Genomic DNA, 23917 nt, shown 5'->3' with positions numbered 1-23917 from the left:
ATTGTATGTCATTGTATTCATTTTTTCAAATTTTCAAACTTTTTCCTTTTTTTTCTTATCTTTCTCTAATCTACCAAGCTCCTTTCAACAACCAGACCAAAACACACCTAGGATCTAGCATCATTTATTTGATTTTTTTGTGTATTGTTTTTAATTTTTTAATTTTAATTTTTTTACCTTATTAATTCCTTTTATTCTCTCAAAATGACAAAATGAAGGAATCCCTGCCTCAAAAGAAAGAGCAGGAAGAAATGACAGCCAGGGACATAATCAACACAGATATAAGCAAGATGTCTGAACCAGAATTTAGAATCATGATAATAAGAATACTAGCTGGGGTTGAAAATAGATTAGAAACCCTTTCTGTGGAGATAAAAGAAGTAAAAGCTAGTCAGGATGCTTTGAAGTAGGCCTCACGCCCAGTGTGGAGCCCAACGCAGGCTTGAACTCATAACCTGAGATCAAGACCTGAGCTGAGATCAAGAGTTGGACGCTTAACCGACTGGGCCACCCAGGTGCCCCTGAGGATTTACATTTTTAAGTTGCAGCAGTGCATTTTCCTACCTAGAGACAAAATCAGTGAAGGAAGCAACAAGAAATGGAAAGGTGCCGTTTCAGACCTTCTGATAATTTCATTTCTTGGCTAAGTAACAGCCTGTGAGTCCCACACAGCTTTTCCAGGAGACGAAAGCAATCTTGGGTGCAGAGAGCACGGCGTCCCCTGAACCACTGTGCATCCTGAGGAACGTGGCTCAGTGGCCACACATGAAGGTTACTAGAGCACTGTGCTGTGAGGGTCATTCCAGCAGGGAGCTGGTCTGAGCTATTGGCTGGCATGACGAGGTACCCCATGACACTGACTTCTGGTCACGGAAGGAAACCTACTCACTCCTAGTGTTGCTCTGTGACCAGAGGTCCAAGGAGTCCCGGGGAGGTTTGTGCCAGCTTCTCGCAATTACTTATTGGTAAACGTGAGAACAATGATTTATACCGGGTCCCGTGAGACCCATCCAGAGGGCTCTGCCCCTGGGGCTGGCAACATGCCCATCATGTAAGAAGAAACCCAAGCCCAGGACCCGTTTTGGGTCTCCTGGTTCTGAGGTGCTTTGTGAACATACTGGTGGGTCCTGACCCAAGAGAGAAAGCCCATCTATGCAGCTGTGAGGAAGGACAGAATTCCTTTTTGCCTGGGATACATACTCTCATTTTATTATTTTTTATTTTTAAGTTTATTTATTTTTATTTTTTTTAATGTTTATTTATTTTTGGAAGAGAGAGACAAAGTGTGAGCAGGGGAGGGGCAGAGAGAGAGAGGGAGACACAGAATCCCAAGCAGGCTCCAGGCTCTGAGCCATCAGCACAGACCTGATGAGAGGCTTGAACCCAGGAACCGTGAGATCATGACCTGAGCCATGGTCAGACACTTAACAGACTGAGCCACTCAGGCGACCCTAGTCCTCAGCTCTTAAGACAGTGGACAATGTCCAGCAACCTGAGTGTTTGTCCAGCATTTTCCAGTATTCTCAACAGTGAAATATCTTCATCTTCTCTTAGGAATCCTTCAGGCTCACGCCCCAGGTACGTGGGGGGTCTGATGTGTGAAATCTGAAGACAGACAAGGACTGAGGACTTCTGTGAGTCAAATCCTTGAAGCTGGGCATGTGAGGAACATGTTGCAATCAGCAGCACTGAGAACATTTCCAGAACGTAGCTGTGAAAGGAGGAAATTAACAGTTAGAGAAACCTTGTTCCTGTCCACACTCTGGAGTCGTGAGTGAGGTTGTGGCCGTCCCAGCTCCGCTCCCTTCCACGGGCTGCACAGCTGAAGACGCGGCTCTGGACAGGCTGGTTTGCTGCCATGATCCCTAGGCTACTCCCACTGCTCTGTCTCAGTAAGTCTCATGGGGCGACCCTAGAAAACAACAGACTCAGTAAGAGGTTTGGGTTGGGGATTGAAAGAGGAAACAAAAACATCAGCCTTGGTTTATTGAGCACACACTATGTATCAGAAATCTTGCCGAGTGCAATCAATGCACACATTACTTCTAAACTGGTGCTTTACAAATTTCAATGAATGTTCCAAGTTCATGATTTCTGCAGAAAAGCCTTTGCTACCTGTACTTTATTGGCTTAACGTGTTTTTTTTTTTAATTTAAAAATAATGTTTATTTATTTTTGAGAGAAAGACAGAGCACAAGTGGGGGAGGGGCAGAAAGAGAGGAAGTCACAGAATCCGAAGCAGGCTCCAGGCTCTGAGCTGTCAGCACAGAGCCCGATGCGTGGCTCGAACTCACGAACCGTGAGATCGTGATCTGAGCCGAACTTGGACGCTTAACCGACTGAACCACCCAGGTGCCCCGGCTTAACGTGTTTTGTTTTTAATACTGACTTAGCCTTTTGTACCTAAATAAAAGTGCTTAGGAAAGAAACTTTCGATACTATGAATGAAAATCCAGGTCGGGGCACCCGGTGGTTCGGTTGGTTGAGCATCGGCTCTTGGTTTTGGTTCAGGTCATGGGCCTCATGGTTTATGGGATTTGAGCTGCGCATCAGGCTCTGCACTGACAGCATGGAGCCTGCTTGGGGTTTTCTCTCTCTCCCTCTCTCTGCCTCTTCCCCACTCAAGAACACACAGATCCGCGCTCTCTCTCTCTCTCTCTCTCAAAATAAATAAATAAACTTAAAAAGTCCAGGTCAAATACAGAAACTATAAAGTAAGTGCAGCGAGAAGGAAACAGTATTAGCATTCTCTAACTATACGCTGGTCCTTGTCAAGCTTCTGGGCCTGAGAGCTGCTAGTTCTCTGCTATGGAGGCAATTAGCCCCCATCCAGGTATGTCAGAGGCTAGCTTCAAGGAGGCTCTCTTGGTGCTTACTGCATACAATCACGCAGCGCTTGGACTGTCCTTCCTTCTGCCTCGAACTCATCACGTCTAACACTGATGGGACGTATTCCACACTTGGGCTGGTCTCCACCCCTCAAAAAATAAAAACAACACTCCCCACAACACAAACCCTGCAAGAGAGGACGAGGTCCACGTCTGAAGATTAGGAATCCAATCTGAGTCTGCAGAGTCAAGTGCCTTGTCTCGAATCGCACGGGTGGTATGCAGGGAAGCCAGATCTCAACCCAGAACCGCCGGGTTCTAAAAATGTTTCCACTCAGCCAAGATGTTGAAGTAAGAGGGACACACACACACGGGGTCCTTGGTATGGAGCACTCTAGGAGTGTCTGAAAGGGTTTCGGGGTTGGAAACCCCTGAGGAGGCAGAGACGTGTGATTCAGAATGTCCCCAGTGATGGACCAGAGACCAGAACTGGTCTCCAGAAACCAACAAAGCTTGATATCCACAAACAGGAAGGGAGGACTCACGTCAGCATGGCTCTTTGCACTTGGCTTCCTGCCATCGCCACGGATCTCTGATCCCAAGACTTCAGGCTTGCTTGCAGAGGGCCCCTTATGTCAGAGGCTTGTCGTAGGAAGACACGCCCGTCTGTGTCCAAAAAAAATATGTCTACTATTCCTTTTATCGTTCATTCTCCTCTGGCTGGGTTAGGCACAGGTCCCACTAGCAATGCCTTCCACAGATCGTCTCCGGACACATGTCTGAAATCTTCACTCCTTTTGACGGCTGAGTACTATTCCACTTATATATGGATCTCATTTTGTTTCTCCATCCGCCTGTTGGTGGGTGCCTGGGTTGTTCCCACCTTTTGACTATTCATTCTCTGCCTCACTGCAATGAGATAAACTTTTTTCCATGTTTGGTTTTGAGAGTGAGTGAGTCTCTCCTAAGAGGACTTCCTCTTGCCTCCATAAGCAATGAGGCCTCTAAGCAAGTGTCCTGCTCAAGACAGGGGTGAGATCAGATGAGATGTGCCGGGGCCTGGGGCCGAATGATAAACCCCACGTGGCCTGAAGGTGTGTCCAACCACCATCTACCAAGTTCCATCTCCTTCCTGCTAACAGAGCACAGGAGGCCACTGAAGCGATTAGGCCCATGTTCTCCTTTTTTTTTTTTTTTTTTTTTTTTACCCTGTGTGGACCACCAGTTTTGTGTCTCAGAAGTAAAAAGGGAGAAACTACCAGTTTTTTTTTTTTAGTTTTTTTAACGTTTATTTATTTTTGAGACAGAGAGAGACAGAGCATGAACCGGGAAGGGTCAGAGAGAGGGAGACACAAAATCTGAAACAGGCTCCAGGCTCTGAGCTGTCAGCACAGAGCCCGACGCGGGGCTCAAACTCACGGACCGTGAGATCATGACCTGAGCCGAAGTCGGATGCTTCACCGACCGAGGCGCCCCGAAACTACCAGATCTTTATGCTAGAACTGCCTCCCTCCCTCCATAGTTCTCTGATCCCAAGACGTCAGGCGGCCCCACAGAGCGATCCTTACATCACCTCCTTACCTCCCTCAAAGGTGTTTGGGACTGAGCGTCTTGAGGAGTGCAGGAGGGGGCTGAGGGACACAGGGCTGGGACTGCAAAGGTTCTGAATTTTCACAGGCCCCGAAATGTCCCGTGAGGCAAGACAGAGCACACGCTGACTTCTCTGTCCTAATCGCAATCCCCTTGTGAGCTGTCCCATGCCATCTAGAATTTATTTTTTCAGACTCCCACTTTGTCTGGCATTGGTGAGAATTTTCTTTTCAATACCATAAACACACCCATTATGTTCTGCTTTTTATTACGTTAAATATATGTAAATAATATTGATCCTCTTAACTCTCTGTAAGTATACAGTTCGGTGGCATTTCAGTGCATTCACAATGATGTGCAACCTTCACCCAAAACGTTTGTCATCCCCGACATAAACTCTGTACTCGTTCATCAATACTCCTTTCTGCTTCCTGCCCAGCCCCCTGATAACCATGAATTTGCCCATTCTAGCTAGGTACTTGTGTCAGTGGAATCACACAGTAATTGTTCTTGGGTGTTGGGCTAATTTTACATAGCAAAGTGTCATCCAAGTTCACTCATGATGTAGCATCTATCAGCATTTCATTGCTTTTAATGTTTACTTATTTTTGAGAGAGAGAGACAGAGTGAGAGCAGGGGAGGAGCAGAGAGAGAGAGGGAGACACAGAAACAGAAGCAGCTCCAGGCTCTGAGCTGTCAGCACAGAGCCCGCCATGGGGCTCGAACCCATGAACTGCGAGAGCATGACCTGAGATGAAGGCAGATGCTTAACCGACTGAACCACCCAGGCGCCCCAGCATTTCATTCCTTTCAAATGGCAGAAGAGTATTCCACTGTCTGTACAGACCACAGACGTTTCCTTTATCCACTTATCCTTCACTGGATGCTTGGGTCTTTTCATGTTTTGGCTATTTATCACTTTTTCTTTTTTTTTTTTTTTTCAAAACATGGGATGTAGTATTTTTGATTTCCCCAGACAATTTTAGCACAAAGGCCTGGTAACTTCCTCCTTTTCATGACTAAGACACAAAACTGGTTCACATAGGGAAAGAAAGAAAAGAAAGAAAGAAAGAAAGAAAGAAAGAAAGAAAGAAAGAAAGAAAGGGAGGGAGGGAGGGAAGGAGGGAGGGAGGGGAAATCTCTTAAGTATCTGTTGACTTAGAGCAATCACTCTCTTCCAATAAATTCTGTAAACAGGCTTGATGTTATTTTTCGGGAGATCTTAGAACTCAGACAAAACGTGTCTACCACATTTGGGCATTAACAGCAGGATGTCTGTGGGTGCTCGGAGATACACATAATACCTGTCAATTGCAAATTTCTTTCTAAGTCAACGGATTTTTTTTTTTTAAGTTTTTATTTTTGAGAGAGACAGACAGAGTGCGAGCGGGGGAGGGGAAGAGAGAGAGGGAGTCACGGAATCCGAAGCGGGCTCCAGGCTCTGAGCTGTCAGCACAGGGCCCGACGTGGGGTTCCGACTCATGGACCAGGAGATCATGACTGCAGCCAAAGTTGGACGCTTAATGGACTGAGCCACCCAGGTGCCCCTGGCATAGAGCAGCCTTCAGCATGGGGTGGGGAGGGGTTCTTCCGGCACAAGTGAGGCTGTCTGCAGACTGTCAGGCCCACTCAGGGTCTCAGACAAGATCAGAGGTGGCCCAGGGTCACATTCAAGTCCCATGCTTCCTGATCTTTCTCAGGGTTCCTGCCTTCTACATCCAGGGTGAATTGGTGGGGGCCGGTGGGGGGGATGTTCAGGAACTGTAACACCAGCTTGACAGAAATGCAAGAACCTGTCCATGATAGAGGCTGAGAATCCAGGGGTCTGTGGACGTTTGTGGAGCCGGGAGAGCCCCTGGAGTGGCAGGTGGCATCCAAAGAGGACACCTTCTGTGGGAAATGCGGCAGGAGCTGAGGGCAGAGCGGAAGCCTGGGTCCAGCATGGGGAAATGAGAACCCCCCCAGATGCGTGACCTCCAGGGTCCGGTCTCAGCGGCAGCCCCCTGGGGAGGCCCCTCGGGATGGGGGCTCAGTTTCCACGGACAGATGGTTCTCTTGCAGGACTGTGCGCTGGCCAAGGAAGCAGAGGGACTGATGGTGAGTGTTCCTTCAGTTAAACCCTCCCTCTCCTTCGCTCCAAATTCCCCGCATCCCTTCTCTTTCCTTCAAGGGTTTCCTGACAGCAGGCGAGGGCACCAAATCCTGTCCCCAATCTGCTTCCTTCCAGAGCCCCTTCCCAAGCCCACCCTCAGGGCCTGGCCCAGCTGGGTGGTGCCTCCCAGAAGCAGTGTAAGGCTGCGATGTCAAACCCCGACCAAGAATGTCAACTTTGCTCTCAGGAAGGGAAACACTCTTTTGGATTTTTCACGATCACCGACTTCCAAGGAGGGCTTGGCTGAATTTCACCTCACTGACCTAAGAAGCAGCCATGCTGGAGACTACAGCTGTGAGTGCTACAGACCAGGGGCCCCGGACATAAGATCACCGCCCAGTGAGGTCATCCTGCTGCTGGTGACAGGTGAGGAGCAGGACGGGCCTGGGGGAGGGACCAGAGGAGGGGACAGAGAAGGTGGAGACACACAGCAACAGAATGACTTGGTCGGCCTCATCCAGGGCTCGTGGGGGCGGGGGGACCTCCTTCCCGCAGAGTCGAAAGAGGGTGACACCAGGGATCTGTGTCCCACCCTCAGCAGGAACCCCCCATGGGAGAACAAGGGTGAGTGGGGGACCCCGGGCTTCTCCCCGTGACCTCGGAGCCCCCCTTCTCTTCCAGGAGGTCTCCCTAAACCTTCCCTGCAAGCCCACCAAAGGGGTGTGGTGACCGCAGGAGACGACGTGACCCTGCAGTGCCAGAGGCCAGACAATGTTTTCGGGCCCATGAGGTTCGCCCTGCTGAAGGCGGGAGTGGCAGAGCCCATCCGGCTCCGGACCCCAGCCGGCAAGGAGGCAGACTTCTCCCTGCAGACTGTGACAGTCGGTGACGCCGGGAACTACAGCTGTGTCTACTTCCAGACCAGGACTCCTTTCTGGGCCTCACAGCCTAGCGATCGTCTCGAGATCTGGGTGAGAGGTGAGGTTTTGCACCATCTTTCAGAAGTTGGGGAAAGTCGATTCATTTCTTCATCAGCTTGTTTGTATTTTGGCTCTTTGCCTTGCTTTCCCAGCTGGGTGGACCCATCACTGACTTACAACACTATCAGTTTAAGGTGAACGACGTGCTCTTTTTTCTACCTGGACAGCGTTGCTTCTGTTCCTTTCTGATTCTTCTTTCTCTTCTGATTTTACCGCCATCTCCTTCTCACACCTGCCCTTTCCTAACCTCTAGTCTTTGGCCTTTGTTGTTCTGTATTCCTGGAGAATTTCTCAAGTTGTTCTTGCAAACGATCCATCCCGCCAACCATCAGCGTCCCTTCCCCTACCCTTTGCGTCTCTTAGACTTGTGGGTCGTCCCGGTGATGGCAGCCTCATGGCTTGCGGTCTCGTTCTTAGTGCGCGCTGCTGCCCTGGCCGCCGGCTTCCGGGTCACCCGTGGAGGATCTTCCACAACCATCTTGTGTGTCTGGCCAGAACGTTGCTTCCTCGGATGCCACACCCCGTGCTTCCGTGGCACTGTAGACGTGTGCATGTGAGCCGTGGTGGCCCATCGCCCTCTGGTTGGAAAGCAGGGACCGTGCAGCCAGCGCAGACAGGTGCAGAGGGCACCCTGAGTCTGCAACGTCACCACGGGTTCCTCCCACGGACTCTGGGCCCTGAGCCCAGGTCCTCATTAGCCGCCAGGGCCAACACTGAGCCCTAGCTCTTCTTGGGTGCGGTGGGAATGAAATGCACAGTGCTCTCGGTGCTTAGCTACTGGGCTTGAATTTTCTTGAGCTCACAGCCGCCTGAAGTCTTTGCCATGAGGAGGGGGTGCACAGACACCCACCGAATCATATCCGAGCGCGGGGCAGCAACTTTGGGTTTTGGTCTTGCTCCTAAGCCCGATTCCTAATACCAGGAGGGAGAAGGGAAAAGGGACATGTGGGAGGGTCAAATGATATGAAGAGCCAATAAATGAAGGAAGAGAGACCGAGCAGAGAGAAGACAAAGGACAGAAGACCAAGGAAGACCCACTAGAACCCTCACGAAATCCCACGTTGGGTTTTCAGTGATTACAACTTCAGGGTGGCCACAGCTGACCACTGGCCAGGGCACACAAGTGGGTGCAGGAGCGTCCCGTTGGGCAGATCCACGTGGGACGGACGGGTGCTCCTCTACTGGCTGGTGCTGACGCTCTCCTCTCTCCCAGTCCCCCCAGGTGCCATATCGAGGGACTACACCACGGGCAACCTCATCCGCCTGGGTCTGGCTGCCCTAGTTGTGGTTATTATGGGCGCTCTCTTGCTGGAAGCCTGGTGCAGCCAGAAGGAGTCTCCACGTGGATCCATGTAGAACAGCTGAGCACTTGTCTTGTTCATGGGCTGGTATAGTGACGCAGGGTTCTCTGAACACCAAACTCCACCATGGGGACATGCTGTGTTTCTCACCATGGGCACAATTGATACTTTGGGTGGGATATTTCTTCAGCACGTGGGACTGTCCTGTTCCTTGTGGGAACATTCAGCACCATTTCTTTTTCTCATTAAAGAGCAGCTGAAGCCCCAGTCATTGTGGGACAAGATAATGAGTGCTATCAGGACCTTTCCCAACATTCCTAGATACGGAGGATGGGAGGTGGGGTGGTGTTCCCCTGCTGGAGAACCTGTGTTAGGAGGCCAGGGAAATAATATTCTTCCTCTTCCTTCCTCCCCTGTCCTTAGGTCTGTACTACCCACATGACCCAGGGCTTCCCAGGGAATGACGAGTGCAGATGGAGAGACCTGCCGATCCTTAACAGTCCTGTGGAACCTACATTCTTAGCTCTATGAAGAACTACTGAAGGACGAGGCTTACCTCTTGCCATAGCTTTGCCTGAGGCAGAGCACAGAATGGATCTTAAAGACACACTCAAAAAAAATTGGATGATTTGAAAAAAATACTTAAAACTTCAGAGTCTGGCTGGGTAGCACGTGCAGCTACCTCCATAGGAACTGTGATGCCATTGATATTTAGGGAAAACACTGCTTCCGGCATATTATCGACCCCCCTCCATTCTCTATTTTGTACTTCGGGACCAGCAATTAGTCAAGTGTGAAACTTTTTTTATTCTATGTGTCTTTTCAATTTTATTTCATAGATTCTCCACATTTTGCCTAATTTTGGGAGGCTCCCTCTCAACTTCATAGCATCAAGTTGCTTCTGAGTTGTACCCAGGATTTCTTTGTCGTCTGGTGCAGGTGTAAAAAGGTTATCCACAATATTTTCACCTTCACAATCTGTTGCTGTTTGTTCATAATCCTGTTCTTTGTCACAAATACTCATTCTTATTTTAGAACTATTGTCTCCTCTCTTAAAACCCAGGAGATACGCTTATAAAAATCCAGTTCTGGGGTCACCTGGGTGGCTCCGGCAGGCGTCTTGACTGTTGACTGCGGTTCAGGTCATGATATCAGGATCATAAGATCAAGTCCCACACCGGGCTCTGCACTGAGCGTGTAGCCTGCTTAAGTTTCTCTCTTTGTCCCCCTCTGCCCATCTCCCCCATGTGCTTTCTCTCTTTTTCTCTCAAAAAGAAAAAAAAAAAGTCCTGTTTGGAGTCGAGATGATTCTTGCAGATGTAATTCTTTGTTTCATCTGCTTCGTTTTGTTGCACTGGCTTTCATCACATCATGGACGAGTCTTGCTTCGGGGTGCTGGGGGCAGACAGGAGCTTCTCCCAGGCTGCAAATCTTTTGGAGACTTTCTCAGTGTGGACACTCTGGTAGCCTCAGGCATCAGGAGAATTTTTCTGTTCCTTCTACCCAATGAGTAAAACTCATGGTTCCTACTGAGAACAGACCCCCTTGGCTGATGTTTGGCCAAGAGTGGTCAAATGGACAGAACTTTGGATTTATGCCCAGTATGAGTGTGGCACATCACAGAGACACCAGTTGTTCACTGGACAACCACGTCTTGCTTCAGTCTCTGCCTTGGCCGTGCATGCAGCAGACTTTGTGATCTTTCCACTCCTTAACGTGTGACTGCCCATGTCTGTTTTAGACTGCCTTTCCTCTTCAATCATATCTTGCTTTTATTTTGAAGTCATTCAATTCACAGGAAGTTGCAAACTCAGGACAGATACTTGTACCCCGCACCCAATTTCTCCAATGGTTCCATGATATGTCCATTACAAGATCCAAACCAAGAAGCTAACACTAGCACAATGTGAGGGTAGGGTTTGATGTTGTTTTGTCACGTGTAGATTCGTGGAGCCACCAGCACAACCAACATAGCGATCCATCTATCACCTCATGCTGTGCCTTACTGTCACACCCACCGCTCTCCCCAACATCACCCTCCAACCTGGGCAACCACCGGTTTGTTCTTCATCTTTACCACTGTGTCATTTTCAGAATGTTTTATGTGACATCACCTGACTTTCTTTTCCTGACCTGTGGGTCACATGAGAGGAAGGAAGGGAAAGGCTGGAGGAAAGAGGTCACTGCCCACATGGAGCTGTCCTCCGTCCAGGGGTTGCAAAGCTGAAGAGGGGTCCTTGGATCAGGCTGCATGGCCAGTATGACCGTGGAACTCCTTCCTTCCTTTGCTTTGGTACGTTCCTTAGGATGGTATGCTGGGGGGTTCAAGATAAGGGTGGATCGACAGGTTGAGAGACGCGGAGAATACAAAAGACACAACACTGGTTGTATTTACAGATCGCTTCACACATGTCAGGGCCCACGCTGCAAGCTTTACATCCATTCACCACTCAAGTTTTTTCCAATATTCAAATATGTACATTCCACATTCATGACTGTGTGCTATGCCTGCACCACTGTTACTCGTTTAGTAATTTACTAATAGGAGTCAACGTTTGTTCTTTAAATACACGTTTTTATTTGAAAATGGAAACAGTTAGCAATAATTTAAAAATGCAGTGTCACCTACCTGGTAAAGGAGGGTAAATATAAATATAGAATACGATGGAAAGGCAAAAAATGTTAGCACGTGCTAGCCTTACACTGTTGATGGTCAGGCTTCTGAGCCCACGGCCAACCACTCCCTAGTTACAAAGAGTGACGAGCCAGAGATAAAGGTGTTCTAAAGTCGGCTTGAAATGCATCTTCTCTCCTTGATGTGATCAGAAGGGCATAACGTGATTGAAAGGGTAATAACTTTCTAACGCCATGATGAAAGCTATAGAATACCACGCCACTGCATTGCCCAAAATCATCTCCTAGAGCATTCTGTGGGACATGTCACTCTGACCCTTGCAAACACTCCTGTGTGGTGGGAATTAGGCCCACTTGGATAAATGAGGACCCTGGGGCCGATGGCTGAGGGTTCCTGCTCAGGGCCACAGGGAGAATGAGCAGAGAAGTCAAAGCCCAAGTCCGTCTGCTTCTAAAGGCATTTCTGTTTCCACTGGGTTACAATGGGAAATTAAGACGGGTACAAGTATGGGGTCTTCAAAACAGAAATGTCCTTGGGGTACCTGACCAGATGCTGAGGGGGGGACATTCCAAAGACACAAAAGGGAGGAGCTCACGATGCCAAGTGAAAGTCTAGTCACAAAGACCATATAATACACGATTCCACTCATAGGAAAGTCCAGAGTAGGGAAACCCACAGAGAAAGCAGGCTAGTGTTTAGGGCTGCAGGTGTGGGGGTAGGGAAATACAGCAAAAGCTTTAGAGTAATGGGGGGTCATTTTGAAGCCATGAAAACGTTTTAAATTTGTGTGGTATTTGCACGCATCTGTGAATAAAGGAAAGCTGCTGGACTGCACGTATTACACGGGTGAACTGTATGGCATATGAATTACATCTCGATAAAGTTGTTTTAAAGTTTCCTGGGTGTGGAACAGGGTACAGCTCAGGATGTCTGTCTACAGGAGCCAAAACCCCTGGTTTCATCGGGCAAGGATGGCATGTGGTTCTCAGCTTGGTTTTGGGCACCATGACTGGATCCAAGTTCTTACCACATCTCTCTGATCCCTAGATTCTAGGATAGTCTATGCGCTCCCTTTACATCAGACCCTCACTGTGGGAAAACGAAAAGAATGTCCTTCTTAGGCCTTCTAATTGTGTTTCCAGGAAAGAAGTGAATTCAACTCATGTTTTGGAGCCTCCTCTCCTGCGCACATGGGTTGTGGTGCCTGGGCCCGATTTCCTTATCCATACAATGAGGACAGTTATGCCCGTCTGCAGGGCTGTCACAGTGATTAGAGACTGCGTGCTCATAGGAAGATTACTGCTATTTCCATGGGGGAATGAATCCTATCGTCCCCTCCCCCTGGCTCAGGAGCTATTTCTACTGGAAACCCATCACATAGGACCGTCCGTCGTCTGTCAGCGAAGAAAGCATGTCCCTCCTGTCTTCTGTCCTTGAGAGAACGTGTGCCCCTGTGATCAGGCTTCGAGGCAGCCCCAGTGAGATTCTACAATGGTCTACAAAAGACTACAAAAGTCTACAAAAGACTTCTACAACGGTCCCCTCTGATCACTGTGGAGGTGCTGTGCAGAGTGCACCTGAGTTCTGTGGCCTGGGCCAGTGTGATGAGAAGCCAGGTGGTCAAGCCTGCGTCCAACCAACATGTTCTTCCTAATCATATTGGGTGAAACCCTGGAGTCTCGGAGAGATATACCCCAGTCGGGAAGCAGGGAGAGGGTCCCCATCCCCACCAGCAGCATCCGTGGCAGTGAGTGAGGGCAGGCGTTGGGGAGGCAGGAACTGAAGAGCTCTGAAGGTTTCAGAACCTGCGTGGTCCTCAGTCAAGAGGCGGCAGGTGGAGGGCACTGAGTTCTAGCAGGGTTTCACTTGAAATGACTACACGATGCTTCTGATATTTTTTCTTAACTAAGTTTAATTTACAGGGTAAGCTGGACTCTCACACTTGAGTGCCTCCCTCTACTCTGACCTTCCAACAGCTATGGGCAGCTTAAGGTCCTTTCACATTCTGTGACTCCAGACATCCCACTCGCTCCCATAGGAAATCTCATCTCCACCACTAAATCTGCTCACACTGTGTGAGGTCTGACCATGGTCTTCTGCCTTCTGCCCAGTTTCAGAAACATCAGAAGTGGCACATGCCCTCCTGCCACAGTATGGCCCATCACAATGGGGACAGATCTGTTCTGGGGCTCTGCCCTCTCTGCAGGGACTGGGCAGGAGGGACAAGGGTCCAGGCCCCGGGCGCTTTGATGCACAGGGACCAGGCTCTGTCTAGACGTGGGGGTCATGCTGCTTCCCATGTGCAACTTCTGAGGCGTCCACAGGTCTCTGCTCTCTCTACATGTTGCTTTCCTCCATTTTCTGTGTTCCTCTGACTTTGCAACAGCAGTCCTTAGCATGCCTTGGCATACGCCCACTATCTTCCACTTTCTCAGACTTTTCTCTTCTTTCTTTCTTTAATAAAAAACCGTTTTTAATGTTTATTTTTGAGAGAGAGAGAGAGAGAGAGAGAGAGAGAGAGAGAGAAAAGGTGCAAGCGGGGGAGGGAGGGGCAGAGAGAGAGAAAGAGAGACAGACAGACAGACAGACAGAACCTGAAGCACACTTCAGGCCCTGAGCTGTTAGCACAGTGCCTGATGCGGGGCTCGAACTCACAAACTGCGAGTTCAAACTCAAACTCATGACCTGAGCCCAAGTCGGCTTAACCGACTGAGCCACCCAGGCACCCCTGCTTTTCTTGATGCGTGCACGTGTTTGCACCTAAAAGTCCTATCAACTTCTCACTTTCCCCCAGAAACACCAAACTGTTTTTCCATACGGGAGAAGGAAATTTCTCTTCTTAGAAATGCATGTCTAACTAAACTCCTTGTGAACGTAAAATTTTTATTACAGTAATATTCATGCACAGGCATGACGTCAATTTCCAGGAGCTCTTAGCACTCAGGCAAAAGTACGTACCCACACAGACACTCCACAAATCACACTATGACCGTTCTCTATCCCAAACTGCACTTCATCTAGCCATTTCTTCTACAGCCCCTGATACATTTTTTTAAAAAAAATTTTTTAACGTTTATTTATTTTTGAGACAGGGAGAGACAGAGCATGAACAGGGGAGGGTCAGAGAGAGGGAGACACAGAATATGAAGCAGGCTCCAGGCTCTGAGCTGTCAGCACAGAGCCCGACGTGGGGCTAGAACTCACGGACCGCGAGATCATGACCCAAGCCGAAGTTGGCCGCCTAACTGACTGAGCCACCCAGGCGCCCCCCCGATACATTTTCTAGATTGCTCCAGCAGGGCAATAACCATGAGGCAGTCTGGGGAAGCCTGGTGACTGAGTCTTACTCTAGCCAAGTGCTGCCAGTATCTAAGGAAGTCTGTCATAAAGTGACTGGGAACCTTGTTCCACAACAATAGCTTGTATCTCATGGGTGATTCTTTTACAGGGCTGTGTGTTTGGCTGAAGAGACACAATAGATGGTGATTATTTTTCCTACTTGTTCTTTCATCCCAAATTCCCTATCCTTTCCTTGTCCTTCTTTAAATTTTTTTTTTTTACATTTATTTATTTTTGAGAGACAGAATGAGACAAAGTGAGAGTGCGGGAGGGGCAGAGAGAGAGGGAGACACAGGATCAGAAGCAGGCTCCAGGCTCTGAGCTGTCAGCACAGAGCCCGACGTGAGGCTCAAACCCGCAGACCGCAAGATCATGACCTGAGCCGAAGTCAGACGCTCAACCGACTGAGCCACCCAGGCGCCCCAGAAATATATTATTTTTAATCAAAGACTGTTCTGTTAGTCTTTGATTCTCATTTCTCCATTGCGTCCATTATGTTCCTTTTAAGTCTTTCATCGTTTCCATGTGTTTCACCTTTTTTATTTTGCATTCTTGGATGATCTCTCCTGTCAGTCTTTAAAATCATTAAGCTGGTCACCAGCAGAATTCCTTCTACTACTGTCTGCAGCTGTTACCATTTTGGTTTGTCTTGGCGTTAACAATTTAATTTTCGATGACTCTGTCTTGTTCTCCAGATGCAGGGTTTCCACAGCATTCTGCTTTTGTGTCATGTTTGTGGTATCCACTTGGGTCACCAGGCCCGTACTACATCGTTGAAAATTGCCTTTGTTTCTACTATAATTCTACTTCACTGGATGCTACAAATGAACTTCTTGGTTTATAACTTTGTGTCTTCCTGATTCTTCCCACAGTCAATAAACGTTTTATAATCAGAAATGAAGGCCTGTATGGTCAGTAATGAGAGGGGGAGGGGACTTTCTAAATATGGTGGCATCATCGGGGTCTGGGTGGCTCAGTCAGTTAAGCATCTGACTTCGGCTCAGGTCACGATCTCACGGCTTCTGAGTTTGAGCCCCGCGTCGGGCTCTGTGCTGACAGCCCAGAACTTAGAGCCTGCTTCCGATTCTGTCTCCCTCTCTCTCTGCCCCTCCCCTTCCCATTCTCTCCCTCTCTCTCTCTCAACAATAAACAATAAAAATTTTTTAAAAATATGGTGGCATCATTAGAAATTACTCTCCATGGACCTCACCTCAGGGAATGTGTTTACCGCTGAGTTTACAGATAGACTCGGCAGTAAGTGGGATGTGTGACGTTGAGAAATTCCCTGTTTATAGGCCATAGCTATTCCCAGTTCTACTGAGAGGGATGATGCACATACAGGCTCCTCCTTAGGAACCAGGTCCACAGCCAACCTCAAGCCCTACTTGGTTGCAGCTGATATGCACCATGACCCAGATGCTTAGCTTCTGAATTCCAAAATTCCTGGGCTCACTGCCTATATGAAGTTTAAGTTTTGTGCTATGAGGATACTGGGCCAGCTACGAGATTTTGGCACTCTGCTGGAGCCATAATGGGTTGATTTTTGTCCCCCAAGAGGTATGTTTGAGTCCTAACTCCCCGTACCTGTGAATGCGACCTTATTTGGAAATAGCATTATCTGGTCTTTGCAGATAATCATTTGTTAACTTCACATGAGGTTACACTAGATTAGGGAATACTCTTACTCAATGTGACTGGTGTCCTTAAAAGATGAGGAGTAAGTAATGACACTGAGACATACTGAAGGAAGACGGCCATGTGAAAACAGAGGCCGAGATTGGAGTGATGTGGCCACAGGCCAAAGAGTGCTTGGAGCTTCCAGGAGCTAGAAGACGAAAGAAGGAAGGATCTTTCCCTAGAATCTTTGGAGAAAGTATTGCTCTGTCAACACCTTGACTTCAGACTTCTGTGGGAGGCCGGGCCCCGGTGCCAGGCTGAGACCGGGTCGAGCAACGGTTCCCTGTTGACTCAGCCAACCCGGTGGTTCCCCCTCCCATTCCCCCATTTTCAAGGGCATACGAAAGCCTTGTCAAGGCTGAGAAAGTTAATTCCTGAAGCCTGTGGTCTGCAGGTGTTGGCAGTAATGCTACCTCCCTTTTTCTACCCCGAGTCAGATAGAAACAAACATGGGAATTGTGTTTTGCTAGCAATCTTATCAACAAGGTCTTGTTGTGTCCCGTCTAGAAAATGCACAAGAAACACAGAACTAAATGTTTTGGTTGGCAGGGATTATGTGAAACCTGTTTATTCTTAGAATGGCCTGACCCATAAGAGTCTGGATATAAAAGATTGTGTACAGCAACAATAAAGCCGTCACTTGGGCCATCAGCCCAGGGGACCCTCCTGTTCCCAAACTGTCTTCTCTTCTCTCTTTTTTTCTTACATTCCCCTACCCTCAGGACCCTGATCTCGGTGTTTGTTGCGCCGGTCGCAACAGACTTCGAACCTTCAGACGGTGAGAGAATACATTTCTGTTGCTTTATGTCACCCAGTTTGTGGCATTTCGTTATGACAGCCTGAAGAAGGCAATAAAAGTGCTCTGAGTCTTTTGTGTTGCTCCTAATCCCTAATCCCTGGAGGGAGAAAGGAGAAAGGAAATGTGGGAAAGTGGAAATGAGATAAAGACCAAATAAACGAAGGAAGAGAGAGAGGGCACAGAGAATATAAAAGAAAGAAGACAAAAAGAAGGGCCATTATAGACCTCATGAAATCCTACATTATGTTTTCAATAAAACTTGAGCGAAGGTACAAGACCACTGGCCAGGAAACACAAGCGGGTGTGTGAGAGTCACATTTGGTAGATCCCTTTGAGCAGAAGGGATGCCAGTCATGATCTCATTCTCTCCTTCCGTTTTCTCAGGTACCACACTGGGGGATGACACCAAAGTTAACCTCATCCGACTGGGTCTTTCTGTCATGTTTCTGATTATCACCAGGACTGACGCCTGGCATAGCCAGAAGGAGTCTCCACAAGGAACCACGTAAAGCAGCTGGACTTTTGTAGTGATATATGGTTCCTTAAACCCCAAACCCTATCATTAACACTTCCTGTTTCTCAGTAGGAGAGCCAATGACCTTTTAGGTGAAATATTTCTTTACCATGTGTGACTGTCCTATTGATTACAGAAACACTTAGCATCTGCTTTCCCCATTAAATACCAGTTAAAGCCCCCAATCAATGCGGGAGAAGAAAAAAAGCACATACTACAGTACTTTCTCAAACATCCCTAGATATAGATGTTGGGGAATGGGGTGGTATTCCTCTGGTGGAGAACCTGTGTTTAGAGGCCAGGAGAAATAATATTCTTCCTTTTCCTTCCGCCCCCCACTGTGATCTCTTTCTGTCCTTCTTCCCACAGACCCCACAGCTGCCCAGGGGAATGATGGGTGTTGATCAAATCAGACCCACTGACCCTGAACAGTTTCTCATGGAATGCACATTCTCACCTCTGTTGAGAATGTTGCCGCTCCAGGACAAGATGACGGCTTCCTCTTCTGTACTCTTCACCTGGGGCAGAGGACAGGCATAAAGATTAATCCAACAAAATATGAATTTATGCAACACATAACAATTAATCTTTCTCCTACTGATCTACCATTTCTGTCATAAACCAAAGTTCCATACATGTGTGGGTCTGTTTCTGGGATCATTATTTATTTGGTCAGTGTGGCTTTTACTGTGCCTTTTCCTGACCTCCTATGTTGTGAGCACTTTCTCAGGTACTACTGGAAATATGTATATATTCCTCATGAAGTATATGATTAAATACTTTGCCCTTTTTAAAAAAAAAATTAATGTTTATTTTTGAGAGAGAGACAGAGAATGAGCAGGGGAGAGGCAGAGAGGGTGACACGGAATCTGAGGCAGGCTCCAGGCTCCGAGCTGTCAGCACAGAGCCTGATGCAGGGCTCGAATTCACAAACCGTGAGATCATGACCTGAGCTGAAGTCGGACGCTCAACCGACTGAGCCACCCAGGTGCCCCTACTTTGTCCATTTTTTAATTTGGTTGTTAATCCTCCTGATACTGTGTGGTAAGAATATATATAATCTGGGCATATGTCCATTATTAACAGACACATCTTGCAAATATTTACCTCAGAAGTCTGTTACTTCTCTTCGCGTTTTTTTTTTTAAATTTTGGTTTTTTTTCAACGTTTACTTATTTTTGGGACAGAGAGAGACACAGCATGAACGGGGGAGGGGCAGAGAGAGAGGGAGACACAGAATCGGAAACAGGCTCCAGGCTCTGAGCCATCAGCCCAGAGCCTGACGCGGGGCTCGAACTCCCGGACCGCGAGATCGTGACCTGGCTGAAGTCGACGCTTAACCGACTGCGCCACCCAGGCGCCCCTCTCTTCGCGTTTTTAAATGAAACTTTGCATCTTCTTAAAAGTCGGAGTTTTGACGAAAGTTCTTCTTTTACAGCTAAAACTTTTGTATTCTAACCAGGAAGTCTTGCCACACATATACTATGCACCCTTATAGATGGTATCAGCTAAGACTCAGTGTTCATTCTTTTCACATATAGATTAACTCAGTTGTTCCTGCACCATTTCTTTTTTTTTCTTTTTTTTTAAAATTTTTTAACGTTTATTTATTTTTGAGACAGAGAGAGACAAAGCATGAACGGGGGAGGAGCAGAGAGAGAGGGAGACACAGAATCGGAAGCAAGCTCCAGGCTCTGAGCCATCAGCCCAGAGCCCGACGCGGGGCTCAAACTCGAGGACTGCGAGGTCGTGACCTGAGCTGAAGTCGGACGCTTAACCGACTGAGCCACCCAGGCGCCCCACCTGCACCATTTCTTGAAAGGATTCTTCTTTTTCCACTCAATTACCTTGGCATGTTTGTCAATCTATGTCAAACCAGTTTGTCATAGATTCATGAGTTGATTTCTGAACTCTTGTTCCAGTAATCCATTTTTCTATACTTTAGCTTATGCCATACTATATCGATTACTGTAGCTTTTTAGAAGTCTTGAAAACAGAGGCTATTGGTTTATCAGATTTTTAAATGATCCTGGCTATTCTAGATCTTTTTACTTTTCATGTACATGCAAAATAATGTTTTAAGTATACATATTTAAAAATTTTTAAGTTTGGGGTGCCTGGGTTGCTCAGTCGGTTAAGCGGCCAACTTTGGCTCAGGTCATGATCTCGCGGTCCGTGAGTTCAAGCCCCGCGTCAGGCTCTGTGCTAACAGCTCAGAGCCTGAAGCCTGTTTCAGAATCTGTGTCTCCCTCTCTCTCTAACCCTCCCCTGTTCATGCTCTGTCTCTCTCTGTCTCAAAAATAAATAAACGTTAAAAAAAATTTTTTTTAAATAAAAAAAATTTTAAGTTTATTTATTTTGACAAAGAGAGAGAGAGAGGGAGAGAGTAAGTGAGCACAAGTGGGGGAGAGGCAGAGACAGAATCCCAAGTAGACTCCACATGTCAGCGAAGTCCTACATGGGGCTCAAATTGACAAACTGTGAGATCGCGACCTGAGCCAAGATCAAGACTCCAACGCTTAACTGACTGAGCCACCCAGGCACTCCTTTAAGTATATTTTTAAGTTTATTTATTTATAGAGAGAAAGAAAATGTGTGTGTGAGCAGGGGAGGGGCAGAGAGAGAGGGAGAGAGAGAATCCCAAGCAGACTCCATGGTGTCGGCACAGAGCCCAGTGAGGGGTCTGATCTCATGAACCTCGATATCATGTCCTGAGCGAAAATCAAGTTGGACGCTTAACTGACTGAGATACCTAGGTGCCCCATCAAATGCATTTTAGAATCAAATTGTCAATTTCCCCCAAAGGCTACTGGGATACTGAATGGGCTTGCGTTTACACCACACATTAACTTGGAGAGAATGTGAACCTTAGTAATATTGAGTGTTCTGATCCAGGGGCACGGTTTATCTATTTTGATTTTCTCTCATCAGTGTTTTGCCTTTTTCACTGTTCAGCTCTGACATATGTCCACTTTAATTGTATCCTTAAGTTTTTCATGTTCATTGATGTGGTATAAATGTTGCTGCTTTCTGAATTATTGCTTGCAGTGGTTCCCTGAGTGGGCATATGAATACAATTATTGTTTTTGTTACTGACAAATGCTGCTACCTTCCAAGTTCAGACATTATTTCTTACAACTTTTTGTAGATTCCTTAGAAACTTCTACATAGTTTATCATATTCTCTGTGACTAAAGACAGTTTTACTTGTTCCATTTCTATTCTGCATGCCTTTCTTTAAATTGCCTAATTTCTTGGGGCGCCTGGATGGCTCACTCGGTTAAGGGTCTGACTTTGGCTCAGGTCATGATCTCGCGGTTTGAGCCCCGCGTCAGGCTCTGTGCTGACAGCTCGGAGCCTGGAGCCTGCTTCGGATTCTGTGTCTCCCTCTCCCTTTGCGCCTTCCCCGCTCACACTCTGTCTCTCAAAAATGAATAAATGTTAAAAAAAATTAAAAAAATATGCTACTACTTGTAGGTTTTTCACAGATGCCGTTTATAAGTATAAGGACGTTCCCTTCTGCGTCCTGATTTGCTGAAACCTCACACCTTATAAAAATGAAATCAGGGGCGCGTAGGTAGCTCGGTCAGTTGAGCATCTGACTCTTCATTCTGGTTCAGGTCATGATCCCAGGGTTGTGGGATCAAGCCCATGTCGGGATCCATGCTGGGCAAGAAGCCTGCTTAAAGTTCTGTTTCCCTCTCCCTCTGCCCACCTCCCCAGCTTGTGCTCTCTCTAAAATAAAAATGAAATAAAAATAGATTATCCAAATGAAGACACATTCATAGGTCTTGGAGGTTAGGAGTTCAACATCTTCTGGAGGGACATAAATCAACCCATTTGAAAGATGGCTGACGGCCTGTCTACCCCATTATTTAAGTGTTTGTGTATCTTTGGTTGGAATTGTTAGAACTACTTCTTCACTTGACTCTATTTATCAGATTTTGGAAAAAATACTTAAAAACACAGCATATGGAGCGTATACTGCAAAAGGGAGAGATTTCTGGTCATTTAATAAGGTTCTTATTCTTTCTTGTAGTCAGAGGACCAAACACTATGACGTGAATTTACCTAACCTTTATCAGTGAATTTTCTTTTAGTGAGTTTTTGAATTAAGAATCATTACGGAGGGGCACCTGGGTGGCTAGGTCACTTGAGCATCTGACTTTGGCTCAGGTCATGATCTCGCAGTTTGTGAGTTTGAGCCGCACATGGGGCTCGCTTCAGATCCTCTGTCCCCCTTTCTCTCTCCCTACCCCCCACACCCTCTCTCTCTCTCAAAAATAAACATTAAAAAAATGAATATGGAGCAACAATTCTCCATTACCAAGCATTACAAAAGATATAAAATGCATTGAGTCTTCTTTGATATTTATCTTTCATGAAATGTATTAGTAATGGGAATGTTTCCACCCAATGGAGTGTCCAATTAAGGACACCTAAATAGCATCTATAAACTGCAGTGAAAAGGAGCGCATACTAAATTAGAAACACAGAAAATTAAGATGAAAATAATCTCACAACATACAAATTAACATCTTTTTAAAGAAAGGTGCAATCTGCAGATATCTCATCTGTAGCAACTTCCAGACTACATGGTGTCCAAGTACAGGAGGAAAGCCTTCTGGCTTGCAAACCATTCCAGAGTGCGACACAGTGACTCATCGCCTGCACACTCCAGTGTGTGATCCCTGCAGATATAGGTGTTCTTTTCTACAACCACAGGACACCCCTTAGAGTCAGAACTCAACACGGATACACGGCTGCATTCTCGTACTCAAGAGCTCATTCAAGTTGTGCCAATGGTCCCAGGACCTCCTTTCCCAAGGAGAGAATCCAGTTCGGGGTCATGTGTGGCACTCAGTGGCCACACTTCCTTCATCTTCTTCCCTCTCGAATGGTTTTCCCTTGACTTTCGTGAGCTGAGATTACAGACTAGTTACTTTGCAGAAGACCTCAGTTGGATTAGTCTTGTATCCACTCACATTCAGATTCAGGTTATCTGTAGGTCAACAGAACCTTCAGAAACATGATCTTGCCTCCCAGCAAGTGGCACACCATTTTGACTTGTCTTGTTTGATGGATGTTTGACACCTCTTTACTTTCCCTAAAGATTTCCTAGAGAATCCACTTCTCCCAGAGCATATAATTCTCTACAGAGATTTGGTGCAGGGTTACAGAGGGGGTACCACACTCTGCTAGGCTGACCAGGGAGAACATTCCAAGGGCTCAGAGCCCATCCCTCAGGAGCTGCCAAAGGTGAGCCCTGAGGGGAAGACAGGATTTTCTTAGTAACACATAGGTTCTGAGCAAGGCGGGCCTGCTGACTTAACCCTTCCCTGCACACTTGCCTGTATTCTGGTTGTTAGAAGCAAGCCGCTACAAATGGCCCGTGTTCCAGAAGAGGAGAATTCGACTCTAACTTTTGGTGTGATGAACAGAAAAGAATACATAGGCAGGTTTAAACCGTCGTAAGTCCAGAGTAACCCGTCGTAAGTCCAAAGTAACCACCGCAGGCTCCAATCTCCTAAATACGTATTAAACTAGGACTTAGAGCCCTCACTCCCAGCGACACAAACCTTCTCTTCTTTTTGCTTTTTTTCCTTCTTGCTTTTTATTTTTAAGTTCATTAATTTTTAAGAGAGAGGGAGCACGAGCAAGCAGGGGAGGGGCAGAGAGAGAGAGAGAGAGAGAGAGAGAGAGAGAGAGAGAGAGAGAATATATCCCAAGCAGGCTCCTTGCTGTTAGCACAGAGCCTAACACTGGGCTTAGTCTCACACAGACTGTGAGATCACGAGAGCTGAAACCAAGAGTTGGACGCTTAGCCGACTGAGCCACCCAGGCGCCCTGCTTTTAATTTTTACTTTTAAAAACTAATTAACTATTATTATTTTTTTTTTGAGAGAGAGAGAGGCAGAGAGAGAGAATCCCAAGCAGGCTCTGCACTGTCAGCACAGAGCCTAACTCAGGGCTTGAGCCCATGAACCAAGACATCATGACCTGAGTCAGATGCTTAATTGATTGAGCCACCCAGGCGCCCCACCTTTTTTGTTTTTAACAGTGCATGTGGCCTATTTTGGTTAATGCTTCATGCGTACTTGAAAATAATGTACATTTTGTAACTGCTGGGGGTAGCGGTGCTCTGAAAACGTTAACTAGGTCA

General features: G+C 47.1%; 1 protein-coding gene and 1 long non-coding RNA gene across 2 annotated transcripts in view; one reads left to right on the top strand and one right to left on the bottom strand.

The window, feature by feature from the left end:
- The first annotated feature begins 1760 nt into the window (after positions 1 to 1760).
- On the top strand, positions 1761 to 10061 carry LOC106980900 (T cell-interacting, activating receptor on myeloid cells 1). Its single transcript, XM_053210692.1, has 6 exons — positions 1761 to 1892; positions 6480 to 6515; positions 6646 to 6936; positions 7192 to 7488; positions 8704 to 8878; positions 9215 to 10061. The coding sequence occupies exons 1-5, from the start codon at positions 1859 to 1861 to the stop codon at positions 8844 to 8846; spliced, it is 801 nt and encodes a 266-aa protein (XP_053066667.1). The 5' UTR covers positions 1761 to 1858; the 3' UTR covers positions 8847 to 8878; positions 9215 to 10061.
- The window catches only part of LOC128313248 (uncharacterized), a 31282-nt gene continuing 9143 nt past the window's right edge, over positions 1779 to 23917 (bottom strand). Inside the window, exons 2-3 of the long non-coding RNA XR_008293686.1 lie at positions 18213 to 18273; positions 1779 to 1912 (exon numbers count right to left, since the gene is read on the bottom strand). This is a non-coding gene — a long non-coding RNA (uncharacterized LOC128313248). The remainder of the gene's footprint in view (positions 1913 to 18212; positions 18274 to 23917) is intronic.

This window comes from Acinonyx jubatus, chromosome E2, assembly GCF_027475565.1.
Source record: "Acinonyx jubatus isolate Ajub_Pintada_27869175 chromosome E2, VMU_Ajub_asm_v1.0, whole genome shotgun sequence".
In the NCBI taxonomy this organism is placed as follows: domain Eukaryota; kingdom Metazoa; phylum Chordata; class Mammalia; order Carnivora; family Felidae; genus Acinonyx; species Acinonyx jubatus.
Note: the sequence above shows the minus strand (reverse complement) of the source record. Positions and strands in the feature narration are given on the sequence as shown.

Coding starts and splice junctions, on each gene's coding strand:
- LOC106980900 (XM_053210692.1), top strand. CDS start 1,859: ATGATCCCTAGGCTACTCCCACTGCTCTGTCTCA. Junction 1,893..6,479: donor ACTCCCACTGCTCTGTCTCA/GTAAGTCTCATG, acceptor GTTCTCTTGCAG/GACTGTGCGCTGGCCAAGGA. Junction 6,937..7,191: donor CATCCTGCTGCTGGTGACAG/GTGAGGAGCAGG, acceptor CTTCTCTTCCAG/GAGGTCTCCCTAAACCTTCC.